At 38.3% G+C, this 18,102-nt stretch overlaps 1 protein-coding gene and 1 long non-coding RNA gene across 2 annotated transcripts; one reads left to right on the top strand and one right to left on the bottom strand.

Moving 5' to 3' along the window:
- The first annotated feature begins 11,625 nt into the window (after positions 1-11,625).
- On the top strand, positions 11,626-13,957 carry LOC309497471. Its single transcript, XR_014205542.1, has 3 exons — positions 11,626-13,026; positions 13,252-13,320; positions 13,605-13,957. It is a non-coding gene; the product is annotated as an uncharacterized lncRNA (long non-coding RNA).
- Positions 13,958-14,828: 871 nt separating this feature from the next.
- LOC309497434 (uncharacterized protein) lies at positions 14,829-18,000 on the bottom strand. The gene is made up of 4 exons (XM_082167721.1): positions 17,658-18,000; positions 17,432-17,482; positions 16,959-17,090; positions 14,829-16,440 (listed from the first exon to the last, which is right to left on the bottom strand). The coding sequence occupies exons 1-4, from the start codon at positions 17,965-17,967 to the stop codon at positions 16,139-16,141; spliced, it is 795 nt and encodes a 264-aa protein (XP_082023847.1). The 5' UTR covers positions 17,968-18,000; the 3' UTR covers positions 14,829-16,138.
- Between the last annotated feature and the right edge of the window lie 102 nt (positions 18,001-18,102).

Consider the following 18,102-nt stretch of genomic DNA (forward strand, 5'->3'; position numbering starts at 1 on the left):
TATAAATGTTAATTCGATTTTTACTCATCTCAGTATAGCAATACAGTTTGCTAAAACATCATAATTCATTCACACTCAGAAATGCGATTTAAATTTAAACTGTCTTTTTGCGAGTTGTGGTAAACAGCGCATCTCTGCCGTTCATTCATTCACAAACAGAAACGCGATTTACTTGAGAATGAAAAAAAACTTACTACAGTATTCCATCCGTTGCTCCTCGAAATACCAGCACTTCTGAGGTACATTATCCATTATTATTATTCCTCACAGCGCTGCGAGACGGTGTAAACAAGTACAATGATCTGATTAAACTTGTGTTTTCTCGGGCGTTCACAGGTTTGCGTGGATTGCCTCAGTAATTTGCGTTTGAATAGCGCGCGCTCTCCGTGGGCGGGGCAGATTAAAACGTAATGAGCTGAGATGAGAACGACTGACATCTCGCTCTTTTCTTACAGATTACATGAACTGAGAATATTTGTTTTTTATATAAATTACTTCATTTAAAAGAAGAGAATTCAAGCTTCATGCCTGTGTGTCTGTATGCCTGTTTGACTGAGTATTCGCTGAGTTATTGTTCATTTTCGGACGCGTTTCAGAATGGACTTCACTGACAGAGAGAAGGCAGAACTCGCTTCGTGTTTATTTTTCTTTATTTGTCAAAAAGCAAAACACTTTGTTTTTATTGTGAGTATACACAAAAATAATACACATTTAACAGAATCGATTGATGTATGAAACGTGTTTGTAATATCAAAGTCAACAGAGCAAAATGAATCTCTTTTGAACTGATAAAAAAAAAAGCGAGCTGGTATCGCTGGCAATACCGCCCGACCCCAGGGGGTTAATTATTCATGACACCACGTGGAACTTTCCAATGACAGACATGTCAAACTAGGCTTGTTTGAGATGAGCAAAATCTGCGCAGAACCGATCACCGGTGATCACCGCGAGATGCATGCCGGTTAGAAATGTGTCCGAGTGCGGTCCGATTTGCTCTGATGTCATACTGACGTATGTCAAAAAACTCTTGCGATCGCAAGGCGGATGTGTCAGATTCTGTAGTCGAGCGCAGTTGCTCTCCACCGACTGCGCTGATCAAAAGCATGATGGGAAACGACTTGCTGACGACACAGCTTATTGCTCATTGGTTTAAACATCCGTGATGTAGGCTATTGTTCTCTTTTAAAATGTTTGAATTTAAAACTCTGATATCGTGTTTTTATGTGTATAAATTATGTGTGAGTATTCCCAAACTCTCTGACAGTGATCTCTATGGGTTATTTGATTGTTGTCATATTTATATATAAATATGTATATATATATATATAAAACATGTCTGTAATTAAAGTAAAAATTATTGATAAACACGTCTTTGGGGTATGTAATTAGGTTACACTTTATTTTGATAGTCCACTTTAGACATTCTACTAACGATAAGTAACTTTTCAACTTCATGTCAACTAACTCTCATTAGAGTATTAGTAGACTGTAGTAGACTGGTAGGTTATCACTCGTTATAATTTTTTTTATATTTCGATAATATAGAACGTATGCTTAATTTGTACAAATTTCTCTGTCACTGTCCATCTTTATTATGTGGGTTTAGGGGGCGCGTAGATCTAGGCTACGGTTTTTTTTTTAAGCGGAAAATGTATTATTTTCAAATATATGCATAGTGTCATGATTCTGCCTTCTTGTCTCTGATTTTCCCTGGTCTTGAGGCAGGATCATGACAGGCCCATGTTTTGTGTGTAAGCACATGGCCATTTGTTTGGCTGTGTGCTTGCGTTGTCTCGTCATGTAACCCCGCCCCCTTGTTATCTCATCTTGTTATCATTATTGTATCATCGCCGTCACCTGTTTCCCTCATTAGTTTCTCCCTATTTAATCCCCTTGTGTTTGCTGTCCTGTGCCGGTTCATTGCCAATCTTTATGTGAAGATTCATTTGTGAGTAACCTGTTGAGAAGTCTTGTGAAGTGTTTTGATCCTGTCTTAGCTGTTAGTTTTTTGTTCAGTTTTCTGTCAGTCTTAGTCTAGTCTTGTTTGTCAATCCTGTCTTGTTTTGCCCCCTCGTGGGCTTTGTTTTTCCTGTTATTTGTACAATAAACTGTGTTGCTGTGACTACTGTCTGCAATTGGGTTCATCTCCACACATCCTCATAACAGAATGAACCGGCCAATATTGAACCCAGCAGACAGTATGTCCTTTCCTGCCAAGCGACAATCTTTTGAAGGGACCCGGTTGGTCGTGTTTCGCGGGATCCGTGGAGGCCGCAGTAGAGGAGGTGATCGAGAGGGTTCTACAAGGTCTTCTTCTCCTGCTTCACTTCCTGTGATCCCTGAGGGTCGTCTGCTAGCCGTCGCTACACATGGGGACCAACCCAGCCCTGCCGCGACTCCTGAGACACCTTCCACGTCCATCAGTCTTCATGGTAAGCGTGGAAGGCACCCGTCGTGGGAGTCAGCATCAGAGTCTTCCTGCCCGGAGTCCTCCTCGCCTGCGCTGAGCTCCCCAGTTCCTTTAACGGTTCCTGCTTCACCTCCCTCTCCTGTCACCAGTCCGTCCATGGCATCAGCTTCGCGTTCAAGGAGAAAGAAGAGGAGAAAGGGAGCCTCTCGCTCGTCATCTCTAGCTACTGTAAGCGCTGTTCCAGAGCCCCTCTCCTGCAAGCGCTGTTCCAGAGCCCGCTCCTGCAAGCGCTGTTCCAGAGCCCGCTCCTGCAAGCGCTGTTCCTGAGCCCGCTCCTGCAAGCGCTGTTCCAGAGCCCGCTCCTGCAAGCGCTGTTCCAGAGCCCGCTCCTGCAAGCGCTGTTCCAGAGCCCGCTCCTGCAAGCGCTGTTCCAGAGCCCGCCACTGCGAGCGCTGTCCCAGGCGCTGTCCCAGAGCCCACTACTGCAAGCGCTTTCCCAGAGCCCGCTACTGCAAGCGCTGTCCCAGAGCCCGCTACTGCAAGCGCTGTCCCAGAGCCCGCTACTGCAAGCGCTGTTCCTCAGCCCACTGCCGTGAGTGCTGAGGAGAAAGCTGCGGCCGATTCAGCTGCTGAAGCAGTTCTTCAAGCCGTATCAGCCCATCAAGACTTACCTGTTGTTGTCGCGGCAAAGACCTTATCTAATTATCTGTCATGTCTAGTCAAGATCCTTGAGGTCCCTGTCAGTCCTGTCAAGTCCTCTAGTCCTGAATCCACAGCTGCAAGAGATCCGGTTCCTGAGTCAGCTGCAGCCAGTGTTGATCTGAAGCCCGCTACTGCAAGCGCTGTTCCTGAGCCCGCCACTGCAAGTGCTGTCCCAGCTAGTGTGTCCAGCCCCGTCCCAGCAGATGTGTCCAGTCCCGTCCCGGCAGATGTGTCCAGTCCCGTCCCGGCAGATGTGTCCAGTCCCGTCCCGGCAGATGTGTCCAGTCCCGTCCCAGCAGATGTGTCCAGTCCCGTCCCAGCAGACAGGAGGATGTCTGTGTCCAGTCCTGTCCCAGCAGATGTGTCCAGTTCTGTCCCAGCTAATGTGTCCAGCCCCGTACCAGCTGTCACCCGACCTCTGTTTGTTTCCCCGGACACCCCTGTCACCACTTCACCCCGGTCTGTTTCCCCTAAGACTGTTCCTCGTGTTTCCCCATCCAAGTCTGCCCGGACCCCTCGTCCTCAGCCATCGTCCTGTCAACCCAAGACCCCTAGTCCACCTGTTCACCCTGGACTGCCCCCTAAGAACTTTGTGTTTCCTCCACCTCCCTTGCCTTGTTTATTGTATTTGATATGTCACCCCAACCCTGTTATTGTTTTTTCATGTCTGCCTTTATTGTTATTTGTCATGTTTTGTTGGTTTGTGTCCATGTCTCAATCCGTCATGTCACGTGTTAAGTGTTCCCTTAGGGAGCGTCTGGAAGCCGCTCCTTAAGGGAGGGGTTCTGTCATGATTCTGCCTTCTTGTCTCTGATTTTCCCTGGTCTTGAGGCAGGATCATGACAGGCCCATGTTTTGTGTGTAAGCACATGGCCATTTGTTTGGCTGTGTGCTTGCGTTGTCTCGTCATGTAACCCCGCCCCCTTGTTATCTCATCTTGTTATCATTATTGTATCATCGCCGTCACCTGTTTCCCTCATTAGTTTCTCCCTATTTAATCCCCTTGTGTTTGCTGTCCTGTGCCGGTTCATTGCCAATCTTTATGTGAAGATTCATTTGTGAGTAACCTGTTGAGAAGTCTTGTGAAGTGTTTTGATCCTGTCTTAGCTGTTAGTTTTTTGTTCAGTTTTCTGTCAGTCTTAGTCTAGTCTTGTTTGTCAATCCTGTCTTGTTTTGCCCCCTCGTGGGCTTTGTTTTTCCTGTTATTTGTACAATAAACTGTGTTGCTGTGACTACTGTCTGCAATTGGGTTCATCTCCACACATCCTCATAACACATAGTGTGTATATAAACAAATATATATTTTATAATGACATAATTATACATATACATGTACATTTATATGTTTTAAATACAATTATGATTACTGTAGGCTGTATGTAGCAGTGCATTCAGTTACTTTTGAAAGGACAAAAATAAGGTGTCAGTGTATTTCATTACGGTACACTGTTAACCCTTGCTGTAAAAAAAGGCCAAATTCTGCTATATGGGGAGGCTGCAGACCTGGAGCCGGTAGATCTACGCCCCTAGCAGTTTTACGCCCCTGGCAGTTTTACGCCCCTGCTGTTCCTGATGCGTCCAATAGGGGGATATGCTGCGAAATAACACCATTAAATCGATGCTCAAAACTTACACAATAATAACCGTCCAGTTCATAGATTTTGCCTGAATTTGTGGTTTTTGTTAATTTAAATATTACACGTTTTAGTATAAATCTGCACTGCACTATGGATTAAAATATCTCTAGATATTAGGTTGGGCTTCACTCAGCCTATACAGAAGACTATTTGTTTTCATGAATTAAAAAATAACACACATAGTTGGATCAGATGACAAGTAATGATATATGACCTACTATAGAATAGTTAATTGAATATTGAATACATTAATATTGAATAAATAGTAATAATAATAATACTAATTAATAATAATAGAATATTCACTGTATGTTTTTATACAGGAGACTGAGTGAAATATGTTGTTGTGAATTTATATAAAGTTACAATTAGATATTAAACATATTTAGCCCATTAGACATACAGCACCGTGTAATCATATGGATCCTGGATTAAATATCTGCTGTACTATTCACTTAGTCATCATACAGCTACAAAACAGTGTCCTTCATAGCATTTTATGAAGACAAACACAATTTATCCCTTTTCTAAAATTCCAAGGGCCATTTATAAGAAAGAGACAATATTTTTGTTCACAAAAACATTATTTATCAACACCATTTATGAATTATGATGACTCCCCTATGGCTTGCCACTCTGCTTTAACTGTTTTTCTATCCTCCTGTCAAAGTGCTTCTGCTCACTGATAAAAAATTAAAATAAAATTAAACAAACAAATGTAAAAAGGACATCCATGGTGAATTTTATTTTGTCAAATTCACAAGCAGCAGGACTCACTGTTAAATTTTGTATAAAATTCCTGAATCCTTAATTTTTTATCACAGTTGCTTTTGTTCATCATTATTCATTATATCAATTCATTTTTTCCTTCATTAGTGAAATTCTAAATACACCTCCGCAATTCATCAATTCAGGACACATTTACAAAATAAAGTGTAATAGAAATGTATTGAAAACATGCTTAACAGTTTATGACAACTAGTCAGCCATTTTGCATTTAATGACTTATGCAAGGAACTAATGCCTAGATGTTTTGAGGAGTATGACAATTCAACAGAGAAATAGTATAATAGGCCTATATTTTGATCAACAAGACATAAAGAGTTGATAATGTAGGAAACAGCAGACAGTTGTACATTATGAATTGCATGAATGTACCAAAGCATTTGCAATTTGTATAAAATGAGAAATTGCTTTTATGATGTGCACAAGTGAAAGATGATGTGATTTCAGGTGTGATCTGAGAAATGCACCAAAGCAACTGAGATAAACTATAATACTTATTGGAGACCCTGCAGAATCACTGACCCCATGAGTCACAGACCACATAAAAGAAAGTGTTACGAGAACACAAACTGCCTTTTTAATTTGCATTTCATGTGTGTATTTCATTAAAAAAAGCTAAACTTTAAAAAAATATAAAAAGGACATCCATGGTGAATTTGATCTAGTCACAGTGTGTGTGTGTGTGTGTGTGTGTGTTGCCCAGAATTTATGTCAGATGAGTGTGGATTGCATCAATTTGCTCCTGATCTTCAAAGTACAATGGCACAGGTACTTGTTGGTGGAACACTTTTGGAAAAAGTGTCAAGACACTTTGATTTCTTTTGGCCACTGATGATGGACTGTGCAGAGAAAATTAAAAAAATGACATTAAAAACATGTCCTTGTATGTCTCTGTAAGTCATTTATTTACTAGACAAGCTATTGGTTTGGAATGCAGTTAAAAAAGAGATGGGTGTTTATAGTTTATAAAAGTTTCGAGAGAGAGAGAGAGAGAGAGAGAGAGAGAGAGAGAGAGAGAGAGATTTCCATAGCTAAAGCAAACACACTGGGATGCATCATGCAAGTTACTTGGCAAAGAAAAATCCCACTTTAAGTGCACACAGCCTACATTTTAATCCAGATCAGTACGCTATTTTAAGAAAAATGTATATTTAGATATAAATGAGATAGTTAGATCTCATTTTATAAGAAACAACTCAAACCAGAAAGGAGTAAAGGAGTCTTACCAGAAGAGGCAAGATAAAGACGGGCAACAAAAGAACATTCAAAAGAAAATTAATTTTGAAAGTGAGTAGAGAAGACTAGGGGCAGCTAAACTTACACGTGGTAAGCTATAACTTAAATTTAAGCCAGACAGAACATCAACCTGACCGTCCAGAACTTTTTGTCTCTCGAAATAAATGATAGACCTATCCATTGATATAAATAAATGAATTGATATCTACCTATAGCTCTATCAAGCTATTCGTTTATAAATAATAAATGTTGCATCATTGCTAAACAACAATAACTTTAGCGGATTATTTATTATAACTCAATCAATTCGTGTCAATGTACAGCCTCCCCCTACTGGACGCATCAGGAACAGCAGGGGCGTAAAACTGCCAGGGGCGTAAAACTGCTTGGGGCGTATATCTACCGGCTCCAGGTCTGCAGCCTCCCCTTACTCAAATTCTGACAATATCATACCATTTTCCATTAAAACAGTAATATACCGTAGAAAACAAAACTAGCCTACAGGAATATACTGTGAATTAACAGTGCTCAAAGTCGACACTCAGAGGCTGTTTTCCCAATCACACCCTATACCGTCATTCACTATTGCCTACATTAGTTCACTAAAAAAGTCCCCTTGACAAAGTGAATGAAAAGAAATGAGTGAATTGAGACACTGATGAACACCTGATAAGCAGAATCACTGAAGGACAGAGAAACAAGAACAGAAAAAAGAGAAACACAAAAACTACAATTGACTTCCAGCGACACTGAGTGTGAAACCAGTTTACGATTATTTCTTTCATACATGTACAAAAGTTCTTGTTGAGAATTAACAGAGATATAGTTAATAATAAAGTTTGTTGTCACCATAATGGAGATCAGTATTTGCTTTAGTTGGTCACTTGTCCCTTGACTTCTTACCATTCATCTCTCTCTGGCTGCTGTAACAGTGAGTTTATAAAACACATTTGTTATGGCAAGAAAGAGCAAAGAGGAAGATGATCAGGTGTTTTTGGCTTTTGTGATGATGTCACAGTCATTCTGGACATGTCTGATTCTCTGATCTTTTCTGTATTTATTCTTTGAATTTATGGGTATTTCATATTTAGCATATATCTGTAAATCTACAACATAAAATCAATACTTCTGTAATAAGGTCTTCTAAAGAATATTGTAATTATATAGTGCATTAAAAAGCTCCTGCTTGACTCAGACTAGAGTTGTGACGTTCGCGAACGATCCGATTCTTTTGAACGGCTCATAAACATGAACGATGGGAGCCGAGTCGCGGCTGGAGGGGAGCCGTTCTTTCTGTCGTTCTTTTTTTCCTATGCGTGTTTCACACAGATGCACACAAATTAGTTCCTCCGCGAGACAGAACAGTTATAGGGGACGCACATGGCACCCTTTAGCGTCAATATGAGACGCAGATAGTCTATCTGCGTCTCATATTGACGCTAAAGGGTGCCATGTGCGTTCGATGTAGACGAAATGTCAAAAGCGTCAGTATATGACGACTTGGGATGAGAATGCGTTGGCCGAACAGCATGATGATAGTTGTGCACGCATCCTTCACGTGAGTACTCCAGTGGAAAAAACCCTGCGTGCCTCTGTCATTGGGTAGGAGCGGAGGCTGCCTTCACATGCTTACTCCAGTTTAAAAAAAAACAATAAAAAAAAAAAAACACGTGCGAGTGCCTCTCTGTCTCAGTGCCAACGTCAGTAATAGCGGGTCGTTAGGTATTGTGTGAATAACATAAGTCAACGTAGCTTTACACATACACACACTTTGTACTAAAGGTAAATCCAAAATAGTGATGTCACTGTCTAAGCAGAGGGATGTTGTGCAACCCTATGGAATATAGTCCACACATGACAAATGAGGTAATAATCAATATTTCAGAATAATTCAAACTCAGATATTGGTGTGTGATATCTGAGTTTTAATTATTTGACTACAAATCTCACCTCATAATTCCTCCCAGTGATTATTTCCAGGATAAACTGAGATGCCCCCAAGCTGGCTTCTTAATACTGACTAAATATTTTAAAAGAGCCAAAAGAGCCGTTCTTTTGAACGGCTCTTTGAAAGGAACGGATCGCCAAGATCCGGATCCCCTCAAAGAGCCATAAATCCCATCACTAACTCAGACACACACAGACATCAACAATCAGCACATGAATCTCAACAATGGTGACAATCAAAAGTTTCATGTCGCAATGCATGCTGGGTTCCAGGATAATATAAAACTCCCAGCATGCACTGCTGCATGAATAAAAATATATATATTGCCACCATTGTTGAGATTCATGTGCTAAATTGTGATATCTTTGTGTTTCTAAGAGACAGTGTAGCTCTGTTTCTTTGGTTATGCATGATGTGTTAAAAAAATGAATCATTGTAATTTATTGTTGTGGTTTCACAGTGGTGCTAATGTAACACTTTTAATTGAGGATGAATTCCTTAGTGAATGAACAGGCAATAATGATGATTTTGTCATCATAATCATCATAACCGCAATTATTCATAAACTGTGTGTGTACACAAGTGTGACTATTTCAAAAACACAGCTCAAGCAGCAAAAGAAAAACTAGTGTTTTAGCATCAGCATCCCAACTAAAGCAAGCACTGATCTCTATAATGGTAACTTCAAACAAAACATTTTCAATTAAACATCTTAATAACAACTTCTGTAGATGTATGAAATAAAGTCATACTGGTTAATAATAAGTGTAATAATGTGTAATGGCTGGAAGTTAGTTGTATTTCTTGTGTTTCTCTATTTTCTGTTCTAACATCAGGTGTTCATCACTAATGCTCAACAATCACTTACATATTCCCTTAATTATCTCACTGCAACACTGTCTCAATGTTACTTTTACTCTTTGTAGTGTGGATTTTCCTGTGGGGTTGAAAGGGTTAACAGTGTAAGATAAAAAGACACACCCACAAAATGTATTTTAACAGTAATAAACTGTAAGCTAAAAAACAGGTATATACTGGCAACACTGTTGCCAGTAGTTTACTGTAAAATGTATTTTTTGGGTCACCGTTGTGCAGAAGAGTAGAGCCTGTGCTTCAGTCCAGGAGAAGGTCTATAAACATTGATGATTTGCTGCATGTTGCTTTATTTAACAGGCGGTGACTGTGTAGTTGCTGGTCCAGTGGAAATCTCTTTATTTACAAAAGTTTTGTTGTGGTTTCAAATGAAAGAAGTTCACAGTAATACTTTGCTCATGTTATTAATGCATTATAAATTTTAGTTCATACATTTAAATGACAGTTGGTCAATTTAAGGCAGTCGGTTTCTGCAAGTGAAATTAGTTAACTCGAGTTTTAATTTAGTGCATTTTTACAGTAAAGAACTGCACAATTAACAGTAAATTTCTGGCAACAGTGTTGCCAGTATTTTACTGTAAAAAAACCCGGTAAGGTCTAACAGTGTACGTTCACACGGGGCGTCAGCGTCAACGCTTGACGGAAGGCGTGGCTGAAGTTTGGCACTGACGCCATGGTCATAGCAGCGTCAGCCAATGATTTATCCTCAGTTTGCTGCTCTTGAACAGGATGAACGTGATGAACGTGATTGGCTGCCGCCTGGCTACTGTATTTGCATAGAGCGATCCTGATTGGCTGACGCTTCCGTCTGCGGCGCTTCACTGGCGTTGCTCGCGGCAGAAGTTGAAAAATTCTCAACTTCTGCCGCGAGCAACGCCAGTGAAGCGCCGCCGACGGATCCACAATTCTTTTCGGCAACGCTTGACGTCACCCATTCAAAGTCAATGGGAAGCGTTGACGCTGACGCCCCGTGTGAACGTACCGTTAGACTTTAACTTTGTCAGCTATAAAAAATCTAGCATTTCCTCACGTTTTACCACTGATTTTTAGTGACAGTCGATATGCATGGGCCACTGGCGATGACAGTCATGACTGATGACTGTTTCTGGGGGACGAGTCTGAGGGAAGAACAGGAGACAAGGGAAAGGAGAATGCAGAAGACAAAAGGTAGGCAAAATAAAAAGTGAATCCCCAGAAACAGTCCCACGGACCCGGACCCAGCCCCAAACCCCATCTCTGCAATAATAATTAATAAAGGCTGGTTTCTAAAGTACTTCTTCCTGCCTCTATGTATTAATGCTCATGGATAGCCTAAATGGGTTCCATTCAGACCTTAACATTAAGTATTTTACTGTTATGTGTCAAGAAGATTCAACAAGACATTTTCACCTGGCTATACCCAATGTTTAGATCTGTTGTGGTATTTATGCAAATTATGACATACATAATTAGATTATGCACCGTTTGTTCATGTTAACAAACAATAAAAAAAAAAACTTGTAATAGATGTTTTGTTTGTCTTCATGTAAGTAATCAACTCAGTAATTTTCATGGTGATGTCTAAAGGTTACATTTTTACCCAATTCACGTAAGAAGAAGAATGAATAGGCTATATTTGGGTCTTTTTCTAAACTTTCCCCTAATGGAATTATTCGGGGCTTTTTTTTTTCCTTACTCAAGACATATTGAGGATACAAAATCAGTTGAGTTTGCTTCTGTTGCAATTTGTTCAACCTTTTTTCATAAAATGACTGGACTATTAGACACTAACGACATCTTGTGGTCAAAACATGGAAGAATCCGCCTTTCTCTCCGAGACGACCCAGCCATTTTTAGCCTATTTCATATAATAAATCCAAATAAAAAATACTCTTTCAAATATATTTTTACTTAAAAATGTTTATTAAATCAGTCTCTGAATAGGGGATGAAAACATTGTTAATAGCAAAATCTGTCTTGTGAAACGTATTGTAAAATACAACATGTAATAAATAAACACTGGGAAAGTCATTTAACCCTCTGGGGACCAAAAACGCGCCCGCGCGTTTTGCTCGTTTTTTTTTTTTAGCAATGAAAATAAACACTAAATGCTCTGTTAATTTTGATCTTTCATTTTCGTGTAATACATCAATCGATCCTGTTCAGTTTCAATTTTTTTTCTGTATATTCACAATAAAAATAAAGTGTTTTGCTTTTTGACAAATAAAGAAACTTTAACATGATGCGATTTCTGCCTTCTCTCTGTCAGTGAACTCCCGTTTGAAACGCGTTCGAAAATGATCTATAACTCTGCGAAAATTCAGTCAAACAGGCAAACAGACCCACGGGCATAAAGCTTGAGATCGCAGCTTTTAAATGAAGTAATTTATATAAAAAACAAATATTATCAGCTTCTGTAATCTGTCTAAAAAGAGAGCGATTCCAGTCGAGCTCATTACGAGCTCATTGACTTTAATTCGTTCACGCCTACTCACGGAGCGCGCTATTCATAAGATAATGTGTTAAGCCGTCTATGCAAAACAGGTAAACGCCCCCAAGCAAATGCATTAAAAGCTTCAAGTTTCATCATTCAGTCACCTGCGCGTTGGGAAGATGACACGGTACACCGGTGCGGAAGCCCTTCAGTTCGTCCTGGATACTAGCGACGAAGAGTCCACATTTTCATCAGAAGAGGAGCGCGACTACTCTGATGACGACCGTTTGTATTTTGAAGAGCGTCTTGATCCAGCCGTGGATAGAATTTCGGATGAGTAAGTATTTATTCTTACTTGCATTAGTTGACAAGCTATTCAAAACATGAGCTTACATATTATACTGGGTGGACTTGCCATCCAGAGTATTGACATTTGATATCTACCTATATTCAACACGATCTAATGAAAGTGCATATCTATACCATGAATTTAATATCTCGTACCATTTCAACGTCAAAAATGTTTTGTTTTGTTTTTTTTGTGTACATATGCTATACCCCTTGGTTAGGAAATTTGTATTTGTATGTGTAGCCTAAATGATATGTTTAGATCATTATGTATGAAAGATAGAATTTAGAAAGTAGGCCTAGTAGGTGTTTAGATTATATTTTGACTATATAAATGCTGCCTCATTATCATTAACGATGCATGCTCGCAAATATCAGTTGTAAATGTGTGTAAATGTGCTGAAATGTGTAAATATACCCAGTTAATGAAGTGCACAAATGTGTTAGGCTAATGTTTGCGGTGTGCCTCTCCGGTAATCGCCCATTGACACGCATATAGGCTTATTGCACGCGTCTAAAATTATTTACATCAGTTATTCATTATAGACTAATTCTACTATAGTTATATTTATGTAATAATATTCTTCAACTTTTTTAAAAGGAATGTAGCGTCATCACTACGTCCGCCTGCAACTCGGAGTGCGCTTAGCAACACAGTCAGAAATCAGAAAGAGTAAGTACATATTTACCCACTATTTTACAGATGTTAGTTACATTTTGTTTATACTTAGTGTTAATAATATGAGCCTGTATGACTTTATTATTTATTTTGGGAGATTGGTTGATGTTACATATGTTTTATGTTATCAGCATTGCTAAATGTCCATCAGTTATGCATGTGCTGGAATGGTACTCTGTAAAATATATGATAATAACAGTTTTTAACTTTTTTTAAAAGGAATGTAGCTTGTTCACTCTCGCCTTCCACTGCAACTCGCAGGACAGGCAGCAACGGAAATCAAAAAGAGTAAGTACATATTTACCTACTATTTTACAGATGTTAGTTACATTTTTGTTTATATACAGTACTTAGTGATGATACAAATGTAGCCTATATGTGCCTGTGTGGCTTTGCAAAAAATGTGTTGTTATGCATGCACAATATAACAATTATTGATTGGTAATGTTAATATAAAAGAGCTTATATTGTGTTGCTTTATCAGCATTGCTAAATGTCCATCAGTTATGCATGTGCTGGAATAGTACTCTGTAAAATATATGATAATAACAGTTTTTAACTTTTTTTAAAAGGAATGTAGCTTGTTCACTCTCGCCTTCCACTGCAACTCGCAGGACACGCAGCAACGGAAATCAAAAAGAGTAAGTACATATTTATCTACTATTTTTTTACCTACTACTGTGGCTTTGCAAAAAATGTGTTATGCATGCACAATATTACAATTATTGATTGGTAATGTTAATATAAAAGAGCTTATATATTTTTTGTTTATTTATCGCTCACAATTGCTTTGTTTATAGCCGACTGATTATTTATTTTGGTCACATTTGATTTGCTTAGAGCTCGCATCAACGGAGCATAAGCATTTACTGTGAGATACCTTTTGTTTTTACAAAATTACAATAAAACAGATTGAAAAACAAAACATTTGAATCTCCTCATTCTTTAAGGCTGCCTCACTTGATGGCCCATTAGCACTTGGGGGAGCGTCTATGTCACACCCCTGGTCTGAATCTCATTAATATTGATGACCCATTACCACTCCCACGCATAAACCTCTTCTGACAAAAAAACTGTTTTACAATGTTTAAATCAATGTTGTGTTTTATGTGAAAGATTAGGCAGGATGATTTTCAGATCATTTTGAAGCTAGAACTCAAAGGGACAACATCAATTAATCAAAAGTCTTGTGGACAGATATTTAATATGTGTTTTGTGGTCTTAATTCAGCAACTTTCATTTTAATTTTTTCCAAAAACCACGCATAAACATTATTCTCTTAAAAATACAAACATCTACATACACGTTGCTCGCATATTATGGTAGGCCTGTTTGTGCTATATAGAGTGATTTTACACCTTTGCCATTAACATGTTTATAAATAACTGAAAAAAGCACAAATGTCAGAGCATGTCAGAACATCTCAACGACCCCAAAAACAGCTTGGTCCCCAGAGGGTTAAAAAGAAGTTGTTTTCCGTGGTAGGGGCATTATACTATTTTACTGTAATTGTAGTTGACTAATAGTGGCACAAACACATTTATACATATTTTTTTCGTCAAATAAACATTAGAAAATACTGCTCTGAAACAATTTGTGTTGAGAAGACCACTATATAATGACGTAAAAGTTGATGATGATGCCAAAAAGATTTGCATGTGCAGGGTAAGATTTGTGGAAGTGTACGTAAGATTGTAAATTAAATTTAAATTCATATTTATGTTTATGTCGTTAGCGTGAAGCTGCAGTTTCACAATGCATGAATTACACTCACAGTACAGTACAAAACAACAGTAAATGTTGCAAACCTATTTTATTACGCTTGAAACACAATTTACACCTTTACACCTGCCATTTTATAATCTTTTAACATACCATACCAACATTTTACATTTGATTTTTGTGGCCCCCCAGAGGACTATTTGTTGATTAAACATGATGAATGTATTTATGATTATTAATGTCCTGCATATAACACATTAATTTAATCTATAAACAGTACTATTATTATTGTTATTATTATTGTGTATATATATATATATCAGTGGCGGCTGCTGGTCTTTCAAAGAGGGGAAGCTCATTTTCGGCCTACATCATACAAATTTTCTATTTATTTAAACGTAAATTCATCGTTCCTTTTCAGGAAAATGCTCTGTGACCCTGTCGTACCAACTCTTCAACTCAGTCTTTTCCAGTGACTTGACCAGTGTCCTCTCAATGGCCAGCAGAGTTAAATATAATAAAGGTATAAATAATAATATAATATAGTATAATAATACTACTACTAATAATAAATATTTTTTATTATCTTAATAATTGTTTTTTAATTATTACTACTACTAATAAAAATATATAAAAAGTAATAATATAATAAAGGTATAAATGTATAATTGTTTGAAATGTATTATGAAAATCTTTCGACTACACTTGAAAAATCCGCGATGGGACTGAGCTCGAACAGCTTCAGCGTCAGCGACTTTTTATTGTATGAAATCGCTGTCAATCAAGAGGAGATGCAGTCTTTCGACAGACCCTCCAATCATCAAGCAGAAGCCCAGAGTCCAGGCTAGCCCACTCCTCATTCACCCCCAGAGACGCTGAGCATCTGCGGGCGGGACATAATCGCAGCATTTATCCAATGACCGTCTAGTTTCAAAGCACTGAAAAAAACTGTTCAAAGCAGACCCACTGAAGTCAATGGACGCTGGGCTTCAACAGGGAAATGCACTGTGACGCTACGGGAATGTATGAGAAGGAAATTTGAGTCAGCTGACCTGCTATATGTAGCTGATTCTGAATGAACTCGTCTTTGAGATGAACGTTTTCAAATGCATTTTTAGTCATAAAATGTGAACACAATAGTACATATTTGACCATTAATATTTTGACATTATAGGGGAAGCCGAGCTTCCCTAACAGTCTTAAAGAAATCCCCACTGATATATATATATATATATATATATATATATATTAACCCAGCATTTTTTTTGAGTGTACAGTAAATTTTAAACTCACACATTATACCTCATTAATACAGGTTCATATGTTAATGATTCTTCATGATTTTCATCTTAAATCATACACTGAAGGTTCAGAATTATTGGAATCACATTCTGCTAAGCTCCTGTTCTCTTAAAGGAAACAGCAGGAAACCACTGAAAGTGCTGCGGTTATTCTGGTCATCAAATATCCTTGTGGTAGGCCAAAGTCTCACATAGACAACATCTCCAACCTCCAGGATCAACACAACTCCATTCGAGGAGTTTAACACATTCTGAGGCTGATGACCATATGCCAAAACCACACGCTCTCCATTCTTATAAATGGATGCAGCTGATGCAGTTGGGCCATGACCATATACAGAGACTCTGAACATGTACGCTCCTTTCAGCAGGGCTGTGAAAATACCTAAATCAAATAACAAGAGATACAGAATCAGATGTTTCCTGTATGATTGTTTAATTATCAAGCACACTATGTAATAGTTTCAAAAGATGGCAGATCATTTCAGGCTGTTTACATGATAACAATGAACTTAAAATGGAAAAGTTTTTTCTTTGCATTTTTTGCGGACAGATGTTGTCAAAACAATCCCCATTAACACGGATTTGTGGAAACTACTTTAAACGCTGTATTCTGCTGCCTAGCCAGTAGGTGGCAACGTCACTTTGTAAAGAAACACCACGCACCTTTAGACTGATCACATAATCACATTTTTGTTTTTTACATGGAGACGATAATGGTATTGTTTCCAAAAACTTGCACTTCAAAGCCCAATTTTCCAAGTGTTTAATTGAAACTGGGTGTCGTGTAAACAGCCCCTAATTCTCTTATACACATTACACAACTGCAGAGAGGTCTGAATGGAGCAGAAGGGTTTTCATTATTATAAATTGAGTTTTATGACTCATTTCATTGATCATTACCTGTAACTGGGTTGTAGGCGTTCCCTATGTTTGTGATGACGTTCCTGTAGGTTAGTGTGATTTCAGAGGTAAAAGGACCAATATATCCACTGCCAGATTGCATCAGTGAAGCTGAAAAAGCTATTTCTCTGTCTGTTATTGAAAAACATAAGCAATATTGTGATATATTACTCTATTACACTGAGAATGTACAGGTGAAACTCGAAAAATTTGAATATTGTGCAAAAGTTTGTGTATTTCAGTAATTCAAATTAAAAGGTGAAACTAATATATTTAGTATATATAACTATATACATATGCATGATTATACTTTTCAGATGGCTGACATTTCTGTATTTAAAATCCTTTTTTTATTATTGTTTTCATAAGCTGTAAGCCATTATCATCAAAATTATAACTTTTGCACGATATTCTAGTTTTTTCGAGTTTCACCTGTATAGACTGAATTTAACATCATTCAAGCACACTTTCACCTCTATTTTCCTTTCTCAACTCCACTTGACCCAGAGTAAGATTTGATATTTCTGTGAAGGAATAAAGATTCTGTTAAATGACATTTACACTGCTTATTGTAATAAATAACACAATTTACACAAGTATACATTCAATTTTAACTCTAACATTTACACTATGCAATGTATTGCATGGTGTTTTACTTTGAGGATCATTGATAAAAGAATGAATGTTTTGGTGAGATACCATCATTTTTCTTGTTCATCTCATCCCTCAGTTGCGTCTCTAAAGCTCTGATGTTTGCTTTCTGCTCTGTAACGGTGGCGGTCAGTTCTCTCAGCGCTGCATGGATGTCAGTGAAGAACAGATGGTAGTTTTGTTGGCTGTCAGTTGAAGCTTCATCTCTCAAAGTGTCTGTTTGAGGTGGATTCTGTCTTCCGTCCTCAGATCTGAGCTGTTGACTGATCTCATTCTCATTGAGTCCTCCATCTACCTGATGCTGTACGACAAACACAAAGGTTTCCAACAGCAGCAGTAAACATACTAAACCCTTCATTCTTCACTGATGTTTGTTTCCAGCTCTTGCTCTGTCATCCTCACAGCCTCTCATGTTGCTTTTATAGTGTCCTGATTTACTGTCTTTTGTAAATGATTTACATTGCTTCAGAAAAAAATGTAGTTAAAGTTAATT

This window comes from Leuciscus leuciscus, assembly GCF_965113295.1.
Source record: "Leuciscus leuciscus genome assembly, chromosome: 4".
NCBI lineage: Eukaryota > Metazoa > Chordata > Actinopteri > Cypriniformes > Leuciscidae > Leuciscus > Leuciscus leuciscus.